Here is a 17,156-nt window from a genome sequence, read left to right as displayed (position 1 = left end):
TGTTGAGGAATTGTTAGATTACTTGTTAGATATTACTGCACTGTTGGAACTAGAAGCACAAGCATTTCGCTACACCCGCACTAGCATCTGCAAACCATGTGTATGTGACTAATAACATTTGGTTTGATTTCATGTTGAAAGTTTGTAGTCTTCATATCCAACTTACTGTATGTAGCCTAATCTAGTTAGCCTGGTCCCATATCTGTTTGTGCTGCATAGCCAACACCTACAAATAGATCTGGGACAGCAAGTAAGTCACTCTCTTACTGAATAGCCATGCCCGAAGAAATCCATGCAGTTAAATCACTAAATCACACTCCCATCCAACTTTTATTTCCCCAGGGTCTTGACCTCCCCTCCCAGGTCCACCTTAACGGCTCTGTGGGAACAGATGACCACAATGTCTGGGTGGCCATTTTGGATGCCAGTGTGGAGGGGCAACAGAGGGGTTCCCTGAGGCTGACCGCAGGGGCCAGGTCTGGGCTGAGGCTAGAGGGACACCTCAGTCACAACGTCACGGCCCTTGAGGGGATACCGGGCCAGAGTAGGATAGTGGTGACCGGTAGTGGTAGGGCAGACTCACAGGGCTACGATACAGAGGTGGAGCTACAGCTGGGGGAATGTGCTGTGAGAGGCTCAGCGACGGTGATGACAAGGGACAACCTGAAGGGGGCAATGGTGTACCACAACAACTGCACTGCACTACAGGTACCGGCACATTTTGATTAAAGTATTCTATTCTATTCCACTACCAACAGCTTTGGCACTGTCTCGCACTGGGTACAGATTTCCCTTAAGCACAGATTTAGGATCAGCTTCCCGTCCCTATGTCGTAACCTGAACTATTTGGGTGAAAAGTGCGAACCTGAACATAGATCAGCTCTTAGGTGCAACTTAATCCCACACTGTTATGTTAATAACTACTAACTCTTCATACATTTTCAACCAAGGTTTGATTTGTTGGTCTATAATGTTGTATACCGAATATTTTATAGGAATGGGGTAGTCCAGTTAAGATGGAAGTTTCTTGGTCCTTCGTCATCACCCAGACACTCCTAGACACCCATGTCTCCATGGCGATGGATGAAAAGAAACTACAGGCTTTGATGGCACTGAAAACAACAAAGGTAGGCTACTGTTTTTTCCGTACATTTCACAATTACAAACATTTCAGTGTTCCGAACGGCCTCTTCCGAACAATGCATGTCCATTGACTGATAAACATAGAGATGAATGAACACATTCCAAGTACTGTGTCTACTTCTGTTTGTGTCTGCCAGGGTTGGCAGGAAGCATCAGCCCATCTCAACCACTCTGTGCCCCTGCTAGAAAGGGTGGGTCTCCCCGCCAATTCTGCCATGGCGACGCGCTCAGAGAGCCATGGCAACGGCTCTTACCACTGGCTCCTCCACTGCATCGTGGGTAGCCAACAGGTAACCTGATTAACAGCGGCTGTTTAGAGAGGAAACCACATCATTAAATATAACACTTATTTAGGGCCCTGTGTTTTGCGCAATCATGTGACATATCAATATTTTATCCTGCATGTTAAGCCTTATCCAAAAATGAGAATTTCACCCAAAAAATATAGCAATTGTCTGAGGATGGTACTGGACCAAAAGAAAAGGGAACAGTTAGATAAAAAAGCTTGAAATAAAGGTTAAATCCAGGCATGGCACATAATTGCGCAAAACACAGGGCCCTAAGTATGATATTGTATCTCAACGGAGAAAACTGTCCTGTTGTAGACTAGGGGGTGGGCGGGGTGCATCCCCAATAGTCTAAAGTCGCTTCCTAGACTCCTCTCCTTCATCTGCACTGGTCTGTAAACACATTGCATCTTTTTTTTTTATACCAGCGTACATCAGGGAAAGAATGCAAAAGGAGCAATTTTCCACTTTTGAGATGTACCCTAAGATGTGTCCTTCTTTGTAGTCATTATGAATGTAATAGTGAATGCAATATAATGATTATCCACCAGATTCATTTTAGCCAATTTCACGTGTCTTTGGTATGTGTACATGTCCGTCTTTATGGTAAACACTTTTACTTTTAGTTCATTGAGGAGATGACCGTAGAGAGGAGCCAAGGGATGGTGAGGGTGAAGAGCATTGCCAATCACACTATGGAACTTCTGAAGAACTGGGGACTGCCCGAGAACAACAGTATCCAGGTTAGAGACGTCAGATTGCTGAGCCAAGCCAAACCAACCTGAGCCGAGCTGTACTGGGTTGACCATAGTTGCTGGAACCGGGCTGGAAAGGACAATGTGAGAAAAAAAAACTAGATCCAAGCCAGCACAGTACGGTTCAGGTTGGCATGTTAGTGTAAAAAGTGGGTTAGAGGTTTAGATTCCTTGGCTTATATATCGATCTGTTTTTCTACTGTATCTTATTAGATAAGTATTCAGTATGATGCCTTTGCTGTGCTTCCAGCTAGAGCTTGGTTCTGGACAGGTGAGGAACCTGAACATTCAGTCCCAATTTGGAGCTCAGCTAGCAGGACTGGGGCTTCAGCTGAAGGACAGTCCATTGGCTACTGAACTGAGAGGCAACCTGTGGCACAGTTGGCTTTGGCTTCAAGAGAGAGGCTTTCCACAGACGATGGAGGTAAAGAGTTACGCCCAGTCTGAATATCTCTGCCGATATCTTCGGTGAATTGAGTGTATTTGCCTGTGTGGGTGTTCCTGCAGTACATTTCAATTATCTTCATCTTTACTGATTAGGGGTGAGTTTCCCAAAAACAAACAATGAACTTCATGCTTAATGATTTTCGGGAAACTTGGCCCTGAAAACAGTGCAGAAGAAGGAAAGAAGACAAGGATCCTTGGTCTAATGATCTATCCTTGGTGTAATCAAACCCCCTTTCACTTGCTCCCCACCCCACTGTCTTTCCTCCCCTTTTCCTCTCCTCCCTCTCCCAGGCCCAATGCTCCACACACAGGGTGCTGTCTCAGCTGAGGTCCATGGCTCACCTCTCTGTGGATGGTCACAGGTTGCTGGGCCTTGGCCTGAACGTCAGTGTAGCCGATGGACATCTAGCCATGCTGTTCTCTCTGACCCCTCTCTCATCACCGCGTACAGACTTGCCATATAGTCTGGACACAGCCCTGACCGCCCAATTCACAGGTTAGCACGCTAACCCAGCTAACGTCACGGAATGACAGAAAGTGGACCTATTTGTAACGTTCGCTATCGGTCAAACATGTCCTATGTAACGTTCTGGCATAACCAATCTGTGACATGTCTGGAATCTCCTTGAAGTTCAGAATGTACACAGTTATGCCTTTTCTCCACTAGCCTACTTCTCCTTAGTGCCCTAATTCATTCCCCTCCATAGGGCCCATGAGGAGTGTGTCAGTGGACCTGCACTGTAAGGGGAGACGGGTACGTTTTGTTGGGGATTTGAGGGGCTGGAGAAGCTATGGAGGATCCAGGGAGGCCAGAGCCACAATACAACACAGCTTACAGGGTCAGACCAGCCCTATTCTACAGGTAGGCTGTCTGATACACACACACACACACACATCACACACACACACACACACACACACACACACACACACACACACACACACACACACACACACACACACACACACACACACACACACACACACAATGCTTCGCTAACAGACGTACTGGTAAGGTAGACTGACACGTGTGTGTCTGTGTGTCTGTGTGCAGGTGGAGGCCTGGGGAAGACTGACTGACTCTCAGCTCAGGTGCTCTGTAGCTGTGAACCCTGAGCTCAGCTCCTCTGTGGCTCTCATCATTCAGGGACATCATCTACCAGACAGGTATGATGACACACACACACACGGACACACAAACACAAAGTAACATGCGCTTGGTTGATGGTTGTGCTCGTGTCTAGTAAGGAGCTGATGGTGAAGGTGGTCCAGAATATCCCACAGTTGCTGCTTTATCTGCCCACTCAACTCAACACCAGATCTCAGGTGTGTGGTATAATGTGTTTGTGTGTGTGTGTGTGTGTGTGTGTGTGGTATAATGTGTTTGTGTGTGTGTGTGTGTGTGTGTGTGTGTGTGTGTGTGTGTGTGTGTGTGTGTGTGTGTGTTTGTGTGAGAGCTTTCATTCTCACACCTGCTGCTGCCATTTTCACCGCCGTCATGCTAGCTAGAGAGAGATTGCGTTTAGACAGTTTTGTAGTGCAACTCCAGCTAAAATCGAAAACCTTTCTGTAAGGCATAAGCTCAGAAATAAGGGTTTGATCAAAGAGGAAACTGTAAAAGAGTTGGTTGTTTCGGAGTGTGTCTCGACTCCCCGCTGCACATTGCAGATGGTTGACATTTGTTTGCCAGGATGAGACCTCTTCATCAGAAACCATGTCATGTTGATTTCACCAGAGACCGCTTTAATGATTTAAATAGAGTTGAGGGGTCCTCAGCAGAAATCCTTTACTCGAGGAAGACACTTGTCCATTGAGATACCCTGCTGGCGCATCAGGAAATGGAATGGTAAGATTTTTCCATTTTTTATCATTGTTATGAGCGTCTGATGAATGACTAAAATGTCAATGTCAAATTATTAATAGTATTTGGCAATAATCATTATTGAGTGTTGTTGATGGTAGGATGCTGGTGTAGACCTAATCTTCTTCTTTTGTTTTTAGATGAAAAGCACAGATGTTGGATGCTACACTTGTAGTCCCAGAAATGACTGTTTGCCCATGACCTGACCCCTTGTACGATCCATTTGTATGATCATATGGACAGAGCAATTTGTATAGATGTCCAGTTCAAATGCGTATCCTAAGCAGTCCAACCATTTGTTTAGCAGTTGCTCAAATGACACCTGTCGGCAGGCTATTGTTACTTGATGTGCTGTTTTTCTATACCTGTTTGAGTGCCAACTCTGAATGAATGGCCTTTGACCCCAGCCCAGGCATCAGCAGGGAGACTGGAATGATTCCTCATACTGGTTGTACTAGGCAGTCTACTTTATTCATTAAAACATGGTGTCATAATTATATTTGGAGGACAAAACTGTGATTTGATGTATACAAACACAGAAATAAGGGTTGACATAATCTATATACAGTAGATCAACGTTAAAAATGGACAGTATTCACATGTAATTCTTTGCTCTTTCAAGCCTGCTTTGGCAAATGTCTGCCGGAGAGCCACAGCTACACCAGGCTGGACAAGTGTTGCAGACAGCTTGTTAGTACCCACATTAGGGTGATGCTAGCATAGCTAGGAGAGTACCGGCTTATATCGTCAAAACCCCTGTAAGCAGCGCAATTGATGTTGAATACACCGATGCATCAGGCTGTAAAATTAGAGTCATGGGTAACTGCGCACATAGAGTGTGGAAGTTGGCGTGGCGAAAGAAGTGGGAGGATCAACACAAGTGGGTGTATGAAATGCGAACTAGCTAATTGGGCAGATTTGTTGCCACTGAAGACCGTTTTGCATGACTGACTGGGTTGCACGACAAGTCGATAAACCGGTGTGAATGACTAGTGCCGACCTGAGCTCCTTCCCACTGGCAGTAACATTATCTGACATGGCAACCAGAGCACTGGTGTTCTATGGAGGTGCCTGCCGACCTGAGGTTTCCCACTGGGCAGCTTTATCACAGAGTTGCCGTTGGTAACATTAGCTAACATGGCAACTAGAGTACTGTCACGTCCTGGCCAGTATAAGGGTTAATTGTTATTGTAGTTTGGTCAGGACGTGGCAGAGGGTATTTGTTTTATGTGGTCCGGGGTGGTGTTTTGGTAAAAGGGTGTTTGATTTAGTATTTCCGGGTTTTTGGTTTATGGTCTATGTTTATGTATTTCTATGTGTAGCCTAGTAAGTGTGTTTCTATGTGGAGTTAATTGGGGTGGACTTCCAATTGAAGGCAGCTGTGTGGTGTTGCCTTTGATTGGAAGTCCTATATTAGTTGGGTGGGTTTGTCTGTGTGTTTGTGGGAAATTGTTCTGTGTTTAGCCTTGTGCCTTGCCAGACTGTCAGTGGATCGTTCGTTTTGTTTTTGTGTTTCATTTTGATTTAATAAATGTTGAAAATGAACAAACACAGTCCTGCTGCATTTTGGTCCTCGTTCACCGACGATACCCGTGACAAGTACTGGTGTTGCATAGAGGTTCTTCCTACTGGGCAGCAACGGTGTCGCCTTTGGTAGCTAAAATGTATTCCCCCCCACCCTTTATTTTATTTCAAGTAGGATAGCAGCCTACACAAGAAATAAATAACATTGATAACCATCTAGCTGTCACCTTGATACAGTCTACTCAATGGGGAGGGCATGAACAGAAACGACACCGACAGTGTCCTTTGCTCCCGCTTGCCAAGGACTGTTGTTCTACAACGGCGTGGAAAGTAGCTACCCAGTGTAGCCAATATCCGGGTGACAGTCACAGTAAGCATACGAGCATCAGTACTTTTAATAAAAATAAATAATAATCTGTTTAACTATGTGAAAATCTACAATTATTACTAACAGTGAAATACGACTGACTCATTCTCTGGCTTTAAAACAGAAGTCCAAACTAACTCTCGTGGTTCGCTAGTTGCACAGCAAAAAAACAAACCACTCAATCAAAACTGTCTAACCAATAACGGAGCGCTGATGTTAGACCCACTTCTTTCGTCACGCCCACTTTGAGACACACTCCAAGTATGCATTTAACCATACTTGTCACTTCCTAAAGTAGGCTCAACTGTTGACTTATTTATACTCGTGTGTGTGTGTGTGTCCTAGTGTCATTTCCGGAGGGGGCTGGCCGGATCATTTTTCATTTTTCAAACACCTGAAACAGCTTTTTCCTGCAATCTAGAGTCATAATCATTGTGCCTAATTGTATGTAAAAAAATATGTCTATTTTCTGCATAGGTTATCTAAGCATACCTCTTGACCTGTTTAGTTGTCATTTTAAGAACTTTTATGCCTTAGGCATTTAGTACAACTGCCACAATGGTATATAGTATCATAACCCAAGAATTAAAGCAATTTTTGTATTTTCTAAAGTCTAGTAACCTTGCTAGCAGGCATGCCAGCTGAGATAGTTAGACAAGCTACTCTCAATAAAGCAAAGCCAGATCAGACTCATTAGCTGAGATTGCATCAATTCGATGCTAGTAGCAATCACACCTACCATATTTGGCGGTTCATTTAAGCTGGCCGGTTCTGCTCACACATCCTTCTGCCGCTTGCTGCTACTGCTAGTATGCGTTTGCTTCTTTTGCTCCCACCACCACCCCAGCCTCCACCTGTTAGGTTCTGTTTTCCTGCTGGGGGATTGGTATAGCTTACCGCACTCACTGCTTGTAGATCATTTTATATATTGAAGCTTTGCTTGGGCAGTGAGCTACCCTGAAGGAGCAGAGCCTATATTGCCAAGACTTGCATGATTCTTTCTTTAATAAATGGTTCAACATATTTCTACGCGGTGTCTCATTTCTGAACTTGGCTTGGTAGTTAGTTATGAGGTTGCGATATTGGGAACCTAAAAAGCTGGTTACCTAAAGTAAAGTTCATAAAATTGCTAGGTGGCTAGTATTACAGAGAAACGACAAAACATTTTCATTTTATTTATTCATCAAGAAGGAATCAATAGGCTACATAGCTCGATCAAAATCATTTACAAACATACTGTACCTCCTGCGAGTCCTGCTCATCACCAGCAGATAACATTTAATCAAGTGCTGTGTGTGTCACTCGATACTTACTCTCCGATATTGTCTGCATGCACGAGAGTATCTAGCGTCCTGCTTAGTAAACACTATATACACAAAAGTATGTGGACTCCCCTTCAAATGAGTGGATTCGGCTATTTCAGCCACACCCATTGCTGACATAAAATCGAGCACACCGCCATGCAATCTCCATAGACAAACATTAACAGCAGGATGGCCTTATTGAAGAGCTTAGTGACTTTCAACGTGTCAGCCTCATAGGATGCCACCTTTCCAACAAGTCAGTTGATTCATATTTCTGCCCTGCTAGAGCTGCCCCGGTCAACTGTAAGTGCTGTTATTGTGAAGTGGAAACGTCTAGGAGCAACAATGGCTCAGCCACGAGGTGGTAGGCCACACAATCTCACAGAACGGGAGTGCTGAGTGCGTAGCATGTAAAAATTGACTGTCCTCGCTTGCAACACTCCCTACCGAGATCCAAACTGCCTGTGAAAGCAATGTCAGCACAAGAACTGTTCGTCGAGAGCTTATTGAAATGGATTTCCATGGCCGAGCAGCTACACACAAGCCTAAGATCACTATGCGCAATGCCAAACGTCGGCTGGAGTAGTGTAAAGCTCTCCACCATTTGACTCTGGAGCAGTGGAGACGCGTTCTCTGGAGTAATGAATCACACTTCACCATCTGGCAGTCTGACAGACAAATCTGGGTTTGGCGGATGCCAGGAGAACGCTACCTGCCCCAATGCATAGTGCAACTGTAAAGTTTGGTGGAGGAGAAATAATGGTCTGGGTCTGTTTTTCATGGTTCGGGCTAGGCCCCTTCCAGTGAAGGGAAATCTTAACTCTACAGCATACAATGACATTCGAGACGATTCTGCTCTTTCAACTTTGTAGCAACAGTTTGGGGAAGACCCTTACCTGTTTCAGTATAAAAATGCCTTAGGGTTTAGGGTAGAAAAGTTCCAAGGAAAATGGGTAGCACTGTCTTTAAACACTTGGGCTGCTGCAAATGTTTAGTAACGATATGATACAGCACACTGGCTGGCTCGTAGGTGGGTTGGTCTGGGAAGAGGGGTGTGTGTGTGTGTGTGTATGGCAACGCACTGCCTTTGGTGTGCAGCACGCTGGACGTTCTTGCTGGGACTTGTAGCATAGCGTGTCGCGGGCGGCAATGGAAGGCCCGCGGGCCTTGTGTTTGACAAATGTGGCTTAGTCTAACAGAGTTCCCCTGTTTCTGTGTTCAGTTGAACCAGTCAGGCTCCAGTGTCAGGGGGATGGTGGAGCTGCAGTCGGGCAAGAGGAAGCTGTGGGCTCTGGGGGAGCTGGCTGTAACTCAGGGCGGCTACCGTCAAGCCCTGGAGCTCAACCACACCTACCCACAGGTAGGCACTCATTCACCGTACTAGCGGTCTCCTGGTTATGAGTTCACACATTAAAACCACGTGTCGAGGTCAGTTTTTATTTCAATTCAGTCAATTCAGGAGGTTAAACTGAAATTCAAATGTACCTCAGTGTCACTGGAACATTAGATGAAATTGCAATATCAGTTTCGTTCCTCCGTTGAAATGTTTTTGACCGTGCGATTGGTTGTGTTGTTAGCTGAAGCCCCTGCCCAGGAACATTGCGGTGAAAGTGTTGTATGAGGCAAGGAACTGGAGCCACCAGCTGCGGCATTGGGCCGTGTGGGGCAGTCAGGAGTTCAACATGGCAGGCCTCTACTCTGCCCCTCCAGGACCGCAGCTGGGAGACCGCACACTCAAGGGTACTATACACTATGGGCCAGTTTCCCAGACGTGTATAACCCGATTATAATGTCTTATAATCACGTTATAATAATACTTGACTAAATACCAGCCATTTTGAGTCTGTTGGAATGTACATTATAAATAATAACATCATGCCTTATTATAAGACATCATCGAGGCTCTTATATACTTATAAGAACTTAGAAAACATTATACCTGCGCTCTTTACCTATGTGACATGTTTCCTTGTCCTCAGTTCAGATTGCGTCTCTGCGTCACGGGTGCAGTCTGGATGTGGCGTTAGAGCGTTCCCTCCATGGTAGACTGGACAGTGTTGTGCTGGGCTGGAACAGACATGGAAGACAGGAGGAGGTGAGACTGGTTACACTACTGAGCTATGAGCTGAGAGTCAACAATGTATTGGATCATTGGAATGAATTGATGCGTGAATGAATGAATGAGTATACTGTTTGATCCCCAGTAGGGTTTTTCAAGCTGCAGGAGAATCCTCCAACTGGGATTCTTGAAATAACAGGGCCTTTTAGGAAAGCTTTTGAGAATTTTGCAACCTTAAATCCCCAGAGAGGATGCCTGAAGGAGACAATCTCATCCTATCTGCCTGTATAGGATGATTGTAGTGCTTTGTTTTGTCTTTCTGGAATGTGTTATTGTGGACCTGATGGTGTCTGTGTTTGTTCAGGTTCGAGCTCTCTCCTTGTGGAGGGGTCAGGGGGAGAGTAGTGAGACAACAATGGAGCTGAGACAGCCATTCACCCCAACACTCTCCCAACTCTACCTCCACACAATCTCACACGCCTCGGCCACAGAGCAAAGAAGCAACCATCAGGTACCGGCAAGATGCACACGTGCACACACCACACGCACGCATCAATATAATTGATTTCTGACGTGTGTGTGTCTCTCTCTCTCTCTCTCTCTCTCTCTCTCTCTCTCTCTCTCTCTCTCTCTCTCTCTCTCTCTCTCTCTCTCTCTCTCTCTCTCTCTCTCTCTCTCTCTCTGCGAGCTCAGACCCATGTCTCCTGGGACAGTGGGTCTCCTGTGAATGTTTCCCTCACCCTCAGCCAGCAGTGGCTGGACAGCTTCAGCAGGGGGCAGGCCTGTGCCCGCTTCTCTCCTGCGCAGGTACAACCATAGACATACAATGTCATGTCCCATTTAAGCCCGCGGGTACAAATTCCCACTCTAGTACCATCTGTTGTTGACGGTTCCCACTGGTTAATAAAGGTTGAACAGGGATGCATTTCCCAAAACGTTAAGATTGGTAGGCAGTGGGTGAACAACACTCGACATAAGAGGATTTTAATGCTACACCCAAGATGTGTTTCCTTTTTCTAATCTTTCATCTGGAGCTCACCTGGAGTGTATGCGCGTGTGTGACCTACAGGAAGTGGTCCCTTCCCTGGTGGCTGTTGAGGGATGTGTCTCAGTGGCCAAGGAAGGGAACTCCTACTCCCAGAATGCTGAGCTGAAGTGGGGCGACAAGAGCCTCAGACAAAGCATGAACTACCAGGTACTGAATTCAGGTCATTCTTGTAAAAGATCAAGTGTTCTCTGTGACTTCCCTGGTTAAATAGAGGCACGCCATTTATTTTTTCTTCACGTGATCAGTGCCGAGAAATCGCTAATCTGGATCACATAACGAGTGGTTATTTGGGACGCAAATCATCGATGCCTCTTGTTCCATTTAAAGGGTTAATGGTGTAGTCTATAGAGTGTGTGTCGTGTGTTTCCGCAGTGGAGTGCCACAGGACTACACACCCTCCAGCTGGAGGCTGGAGCAGAGAACGTGTCTCCCGCCCCCTGTCCCTCACACACCCTGCTGGCCCAGTTCCACACCAACCTCAGAGACAGGATGGAGCACCACATACAGGTGGGCCTCTGTCCCCCGCACCTGGTGAGTATGTCATCGTGTTAGGTCATCGTCGACCTAACTTAATTATTATACTGTTATACAGAGACAGAGTAAGCACTTAGTACAACCAGTTAGCTTTTGTGTGTGTGTGTCTGTACCTATATGTCAGTCTCTTGGCTGGTCTGGGTACCACAGAGTGAACATAGGGACAGAGCTGCTGTACACCAAGACCCGTCTCTCTCTGGCGGGACAGCCACACTGCAGCCTCACCCTGGCTCTCACCAACTCCTCTACCGCACACAGCACCAACATATCACTGGTAACTGAGGTGAGCACTGACGTTATTGCAAAATATGTACATTATGGGCATTGTATGTTTGTTATATTAAATATGCATGACTGTATTATAGCAAGGGCATGGGGCAAGGTCATGTGTTCATACCATTGGAGGTTATAGCCATCTGTGTCTGCACCGTGAAAAGTATTTACCTTTTTACCTGTGTGTGTGTGTGTCTGTCCGTCTGTCTGCCTGTCTGTGCTGTAGTCTAAGGTGGGTAACTGGAGTGTGAAGGTAGGGGGCAGTACCCTCTCCTCCCTGCTGGGTCCTGGGCTGCAGATCCAGGTCAGACTCGACCACAGTGAGCAGGTGTGGCTGAGGGGGGCGCTAGAGGGACGCTGTCTACACGCCACAGCTGGATATGGGAACGGTAATATACAGTAGGCTTGAAGATTGAGGACAAAATAAGTTGTGGCTGGAAATATTGGGCTTTCATCTCAATAGATCATGTCATGATCTAAGATTTTACTTGACTTTGGTGCTCATAATTGTGTCTTTGGTGTGTGTGTGTGTGTGTATGTGTGTGTTTGGTGTGTGTGTGTGTGGTGTGTGTGTGTGTGTGTGTGTGTGTGTGTGTGTGCAGGTATAGGACCAGATCAGGACCTCACAGTGGCACTGTGTCTGGAGGGCCGGCGGAAGTTAGGCCTAACCCTTGAAGTACTGAGACGAGAGGACGGGACTCTGCTTGAGTCACTCACATCCGTCTCCGTGGGCACAGCCAATCAGAGCCTGTTGTTACGGGCCAGGGGATGTGCAGAGAGCCTATTGGCAGTGGAGGTAAGAGATTTACACCCAATAGAAAGCGACCGTTGATCTGTCTCATGAAAACACGAGACATCCTATCAGACTTCCTGAAACCAGTTTCTTGATTATCCCACTCTTTCAATGCCGTCTCAAGGCTCAGGTCCACCATTTGGGCTCTCAGATGAGAAAGAAGATCTTAGAGAGAGTGCAGACGTTACAGCATCTCCTGACAGAATTCGGGCGGCAGGTTTGCTTTGGAAATTAATTTACTTCCGTGGTATATGACTTACTTGAGTACTTAAATACACAGCCCTTTACTTGAATGCCCTAGTGGTATTATTAAGTAGCTCAGGAAAAGAGCATCTGTCAAAATCAAATGTTAATACTCCGTAGATTAATCCACAAATGTTTCTAAACAGCTTTCTAACGATTATGCCCTGTCATCCTCCTGCTACTAGTCTAAGGACATTGAATTGCTTCAGGAGCTGAGCGGCGCAGCCTTACGTTTTACCCAGCGAACAGAGGCCCTGCTGGGGCAGAGAGAGGGAGGAGCGTGGGGCTCCTGGAGGACCAGCCGACTACGCCACGCTCTGACTCACAGTCTGCCACACCTCCTCCTCCTCCTACAGCACGCCTCTCAGCTTGGACAGCATGAGCTCAGGAGTGAGTGAACTTTGACCTATTGTTAGGAGTCTAACCCTGTCATGAACGTATCTTTACCTAACCACTAGGGTTTATGCTATCAGTCTGGTAATGTCACTCACTTGTTTATGAAGTTTATGAAGGTTCAGTGTCTCTGTGTGAGTGAGTGAGTGAGTGAGTGAGTGAGTGAGTGAGTGAGTGAGTGAATGAGTGTTTGTGTCTGTGTCTGTGTGTGTGCATATGTGTGTACAGTACATACCTACATCTTCTAACTTTGCCACCTCCATTATGCCCATTCCCAGGACCTCTGGCCACTATAGCTGGGGCGTACCATGATGTGACAGGCCAGAAGGTAGACTCTGTATGGAGGGAGGCTGTGTCCATGTGGACTGACAGACTGGTGGAGCTCCTACCCTCCCTACAGGAGAACCCTCATCTTAGACCAGTAGCCCAGTTCACCCTCACTACCCTCAGCACTGTCCTGGATGTGGTGAGTTTATGGTGGAGAGAGACACAATACTAGATAAGGGGAATACTCGATTGCTATGGCAGCCATTTTGTAGAAAACTGTGTGGTTGTAGGAGTAACGAAGGAGTTTATTTCTGGCAATTTACGCTTGCATATTTGTACCAGGTGAGCCATCAGACTGGCCACTGGGCAGAGTTGAGGTTGGCAGTAGCCTTGGCGGGGGTCAGAAGACGATTGGCCTCTGTGTACAAACTCTCTGCAAGGTATGAACTCTACCCGAGCTACTGTTTCTGTTTGTTAACCATATTATTTTTGTATTAAATTAAAGAATACCCTTAAACATTTCCTGGACTGGGTTTATCATGTACTTGAGCTACAAGGAACATGATTGTTGCATGTTTCTGTTGAGACAGGCAGAAGACACATTTCTGTTCTTACAAAAATAGACAAGAAAGTATCTCTTTCATTCTATTCTACTCCCCCAGTGACTGCTCTGTGTCCGTAACTATACCCCTGCCCCTGGCGCGGGGCCCTTGGTCCAGGATGGAGAAGGTTGGGGTGGTGGAGGTCCTTCTGGAGGAGTGGCTCCTCAGGCCCTTGCAGGCCCTCACCTCCCTCAGGCCCACCGCCGAGCTCTACCGCCTGAAACGGAAGATCACGGACAGCCCCTTCTGCCGTGAGCTAGGCCGCCATTTTGAATAGGGATTGGAGCTGTGGACTCTTTCTCAATGTATGTTCCCTTGCGTTCTCTCGCCTCATCTTCTTGCCAACCTTGGACCTTCTCCTCCAATAGCGTTGAGAAGGAGGTGAGGAGACAGGACGCGAGGGATTGAGGAAAGATTCGTTGAGAATTTGTGTATTTATTGGGCCGTTGTTATAATACCTCTAAAATGCATCTTTGGTCACATCCATCCTTGGTGATATTGGCTGATCCCTCTCTCCGTCCCTCCCTCCTTCCACCAGATGAAGCTCTGTTGGTGGCCAACCAGTTTGTGGTGTCGTTCGACGGCCACCTATATGAGCTGCCAGGCCCGTGTCCAGTCATCCTAGCCCACGATGTCACTCAGGATGAATCCTTCACTGTGCTGCTAGGTTCAGACTCCAGCTCACAGCGCACTCTGTTGGTGCGGATGAATAACAGCACTGTTGCCATCCACCACAATGGAGAGGTACAGGACTTTATAATAAACTGTTCTCTATACATTATTTCAAATAATTACATTTTCAAAAGGATGATTTGATAAAACATGTATTATTTTTCTACTATTGCAGGTGAAATTCAATTGTCATGTCACACAGACATCCTACAGTGATAATGGACTGGTCATCAGGAAAGAGGGGAATGTTGTCGAGGTCTCCAATCGGAATGGAGTGCGGGTGTCATGTGACCTATCGCTCGACCTGTGCAGCCTGACTCTGGATGGCTGGCTACATGGTATGAACGTGATTCAAAAGAAGACATTTGCGCACCATTAACCTTTTGATAACAATAATTACTGTTTTGGTTTACTGAGTACAGACTTCCACCTAAAGCTTTTGTTTTCAAAGAATCCCATGTCATATTTATTCCGGTGTATGGTACTAGTATTTAGTTCAAGCAGAAGTAATTAGTGACCCCTTCACTGTCTCTATGTCATTCATTGTCTTTGATTGTCTATGCAGGTGTGTCCACTGGTGTCCTAGGGACCAATGACAATGAAGCAGGAAATGACTTCCCTCTTCCTGATGGCTCCCAGGCTGACAACATGGCTGACTTTATGCACAGCTGGCAGGTAGGACAAGACATTTGACACATTATGGCTTTACAGTTATAGCAGCCTACATAAATAATAAAATGTATGAATGTGCTTTTCATTCTCATGTGTTTGTGCTGACAGATCAGTCCTGAGTGTGGCAGTGAACCACAGATAGCAGAGCCTTGTTCTAAGTCGACTGCCGACTCTCTGAGCTGTGACTTTCTCTTCTCTGCCCGTGACTCTCCACTGGGCTCCTGCTTCCGAGTGGTGAGGACAGCTTTACACAAACACACTTTAATCAGGCTCTTGTTCATGAAACAATTGTAATGGTGTATAATGTATAACATAACTAGGGCTGACCCCGTTTAGTCCACTGGTCGATTGTTTGGTCGATAGGCTGTTGGTCGACCGAGATTTCTTTAGTCAAGCAGTAGCAAAATCTTTTTTTGATGGCATGGAAGGCTCTTCTAGCCTTGTCTCTCAGCTTGTTCACAGCTTTGTGGACGTTACCTGTGGCGCTGATGTTTAGGCCGAGGTATGTATCGTTTTTTGAGTGCTCTGGGGCAACAGTGTCTAGATGGAATTTGTATTTGTTCGCCTGGCAATTGGACATTTTTTTGGAACACCATTATTTTTGTCTTACTGAGATTTACTGTCAGGGCCCAGGTTTGGCAGAATCTGTGCAGAAGATCTAGGTGCTGCTGTAGGCCCTCCTTGGTTGGTGACAGAAGCATCAAATCATCAGCAACCAGTATACATTTGTCTTCAGATTCTAGTAGGGTGAGGCCGGGTGCTGCAGACTGCTCTAGTGCCCTCGCCAATTCGTTGATATATATGATGAAGAGGGTGGGGCTTAAGCTGCATCCCTGTCTCACCCCACGGCCCTGTGGAAAGAAATGTGTTTTTTTGCCAATTTTAACCACACACTTGTTTGTTTACATGGATTTTATAATGTTGTATGTTTTTCTCCCAACACCACTTTCCATTTATTTGTATAGCAGACCCTCATGCCAAATTGAGTCAAAGGCTTTTTAAAATCAACAAATCATGAGAAGACCTCCCGAGTGGCGCAGTGGTATAAGTCACAGCATCGCAGTGCTAGCTGCGCCACTAGAGATTCTGGTTCGAGTCCAGGCTCTGTCACAGTCGGCCGCGACCGGGAGACCCATGGGGCGGTGCACAATTGGTCCAGCGTCATCCGGGTTAGGGGAGGGTTTGGCTGGCCGGGATGTCCTTGTCCCGTCACGCTCTAGCAACTCCTGTTGCAGGCCAGGCGCATGCACGCTGACACGATCGCTAGGTGTACGGTGTTGCCTCCGACACATTGGTGCGGCTGGCTTCCGGGTTAAGCGGGCATTGTGTCAAGATGCAGTGCGGCTTGGCTGGGTCGTGTTTCGGAGGACACACAGCTCTCGACCTTCGCCTCTCCCGAGTCCATGTGGGAGTTGCAGCGACGGGACAAGACTAACTACCAATTGGATACCATGAAATTGGGGTGTAAAAGGGGTAAAAAAATATATATATAAAAAACAAAGCATGAGAAGACTTTGCCTTTGTTTTGGTTTGGTTGTTTGTCAATTAGGGTGTGCAGGTGAGTACATTGTCTCTAGTATGGTAATTTTGTAAAAAACCATTTTGACATTTGCTCAGGACATTGTTTTCAATGAGAAAATGTACGAGTCTGCTGTTAATGATAATGCAGAGGACTTTCCCAAGGTTGCTGTTGACGCATATCCCATGGTAGATATTGGGATCAAATTTGTCTCCACTTGTGGATTGGGGTGATCAGTCCTTGGTTCCAAATATTGGGGAAGATGCCAGTGCTAAGGATGATGTTAAAGAGTTTAGGTATAGCCAATTGGAATTTGTTGTCTAAATATTTTATCGTTTCATTGAAGATACCGTCAACACCACAGGCCTTTTTGGGTTGGAGGGTTTGTATTTT

The 17,156-nt window shown here is 46.2% G+C and overlaps 1 protein-coding gene across 1 annotated transcript in view; it reads left to right on the top strand.

Moving 5' to 3' along the window:
• Nucleotides 1-17,156, top strand: part of apoltp (apolipoprotein lipid transfer particle homolog) — a 67,838-nt gene that overhangs the window by 41,331 nt on the left and 9,351 nt on the right. The window contains exons 45-72 of the mRNA XM_014139386.3: nucleotides 343-708; nucleotides 996-1,127; nucleotides 1,281-1,433; nucleotides 2,057-2,173; nucleotides 2,436-2,609; nucleotides 2,924-3,128; nucleotides 3,340-3,494; nucleotides 3,687-3,799; nucleotides 3,877-3,958; nucleotides 8,911-9,048; nucleotides 9,266-9,428; nucleotides 9,668-9,783; nucleotides 10,112-10,258; nucleotides 10,441-10,554; nucleotides 10,817-10,942; nucleotides 11,168-11,326; nucleotides 11,454-11,612; nucleotides 11,829-11,991; nucleotides 12,205-12,398; nucleotides 12,520-12,612; nucleotides 12,824-13,028; nucleotides 13,310-13,497; nucleotides 13,641-13,738; nucleotides 13,961-14,151; nucleotides 14,439-14,644; nucleotides 14,748-14,910; nucleotides 15,138-15,247; nucleotides 15,353-15,478. Of these exons, the coding sequence (XP_013994861.3) occupies nucleotides 343-708; nucleotides 996-1,127; nucleotides 1,281-1,433; nucleotides 2,057-2,173; nucleotides 2,436-2,609; nucleotides 2,924-3,128; nucleotides 3,340-3,494; nucleotides 3,687-3,799; nucleotides 3,877-3,958; nucleotides 8,911-9,048; nucleotides 9,266-9,428; nucleotides 9,668-9,783; nucleotides 10,112-10,258; nucleotides 10,441-10,554; nucleotides 10,817-10,942; nucleotides 11,168-11,326; nucleotides 11,454-11,612; nucleotides 11,829-11,991; nucleotides 12,205-12,398; nucleotides 12,520-12,612; nucleotides 12,824-13,028; nucleotides 13,310-13,497; nucleotides 13,641-13,738; nucleotides 13,961-14,151; nucleotides 14,439-14,644; nucleotides 14,748-14,910; nucleotides 15,138-15,247; nucleotides 15,353-15,478 (4,356 nt within the window). The remainder of the gene's footprint in view (nucleotides 1-342; nucleotides 709-995; nucleotides 1,128-1,280; nucleotides 1,434-2,056; nucleotides 2,174-2,435; nucleotides 2,610-2,923; nucleotides 3,129-3,339; nucleotides 3,495-3,686; nucleotides 3,800-3,876; nucleotides 3,959-8,910; nucleotides 9,049-9,265; nucleotides 9,429-9,667; nucleotides 9,784-10,111; nucleotides 10,259-10,440; nucleotides 10,555-10,816; nucleotides 10,943-11,167; nucleotides 11,327-11,453; nucleotides 11,613-11,828; nucleotides 11,992-12,204; nucleotides 12,399-12,519; nucleotides 12,613-12,823; nucleotides 13,029-13,309; nucleotides 13,498-13,640; nucleotides 13,739-13,960; nucleotides 14,152-14,438; nucleotides 14,645-14,747; nucleotides 14,911-15,137; nucleotides 15,248-15,352; nucleotides 15,479-17,156) is intronic.

This window comes from Salmo salar, chromosome 14, assembly GCF_965601325.2.
Source record: "Salmo salar chromosome 14, fSalSal1, whole genome shotgun sequence".
Lineage (NCBI taxonomy): Eukaryota > Metazoa > Chordata > Actinopteri > Salmoniformes > Salmonidae > Salmo > Salmo salar.
Note: the sequence above shows the minus strand (reverse complement) of the source record. Positions and strands in the feature narration are given on the sequence as shown.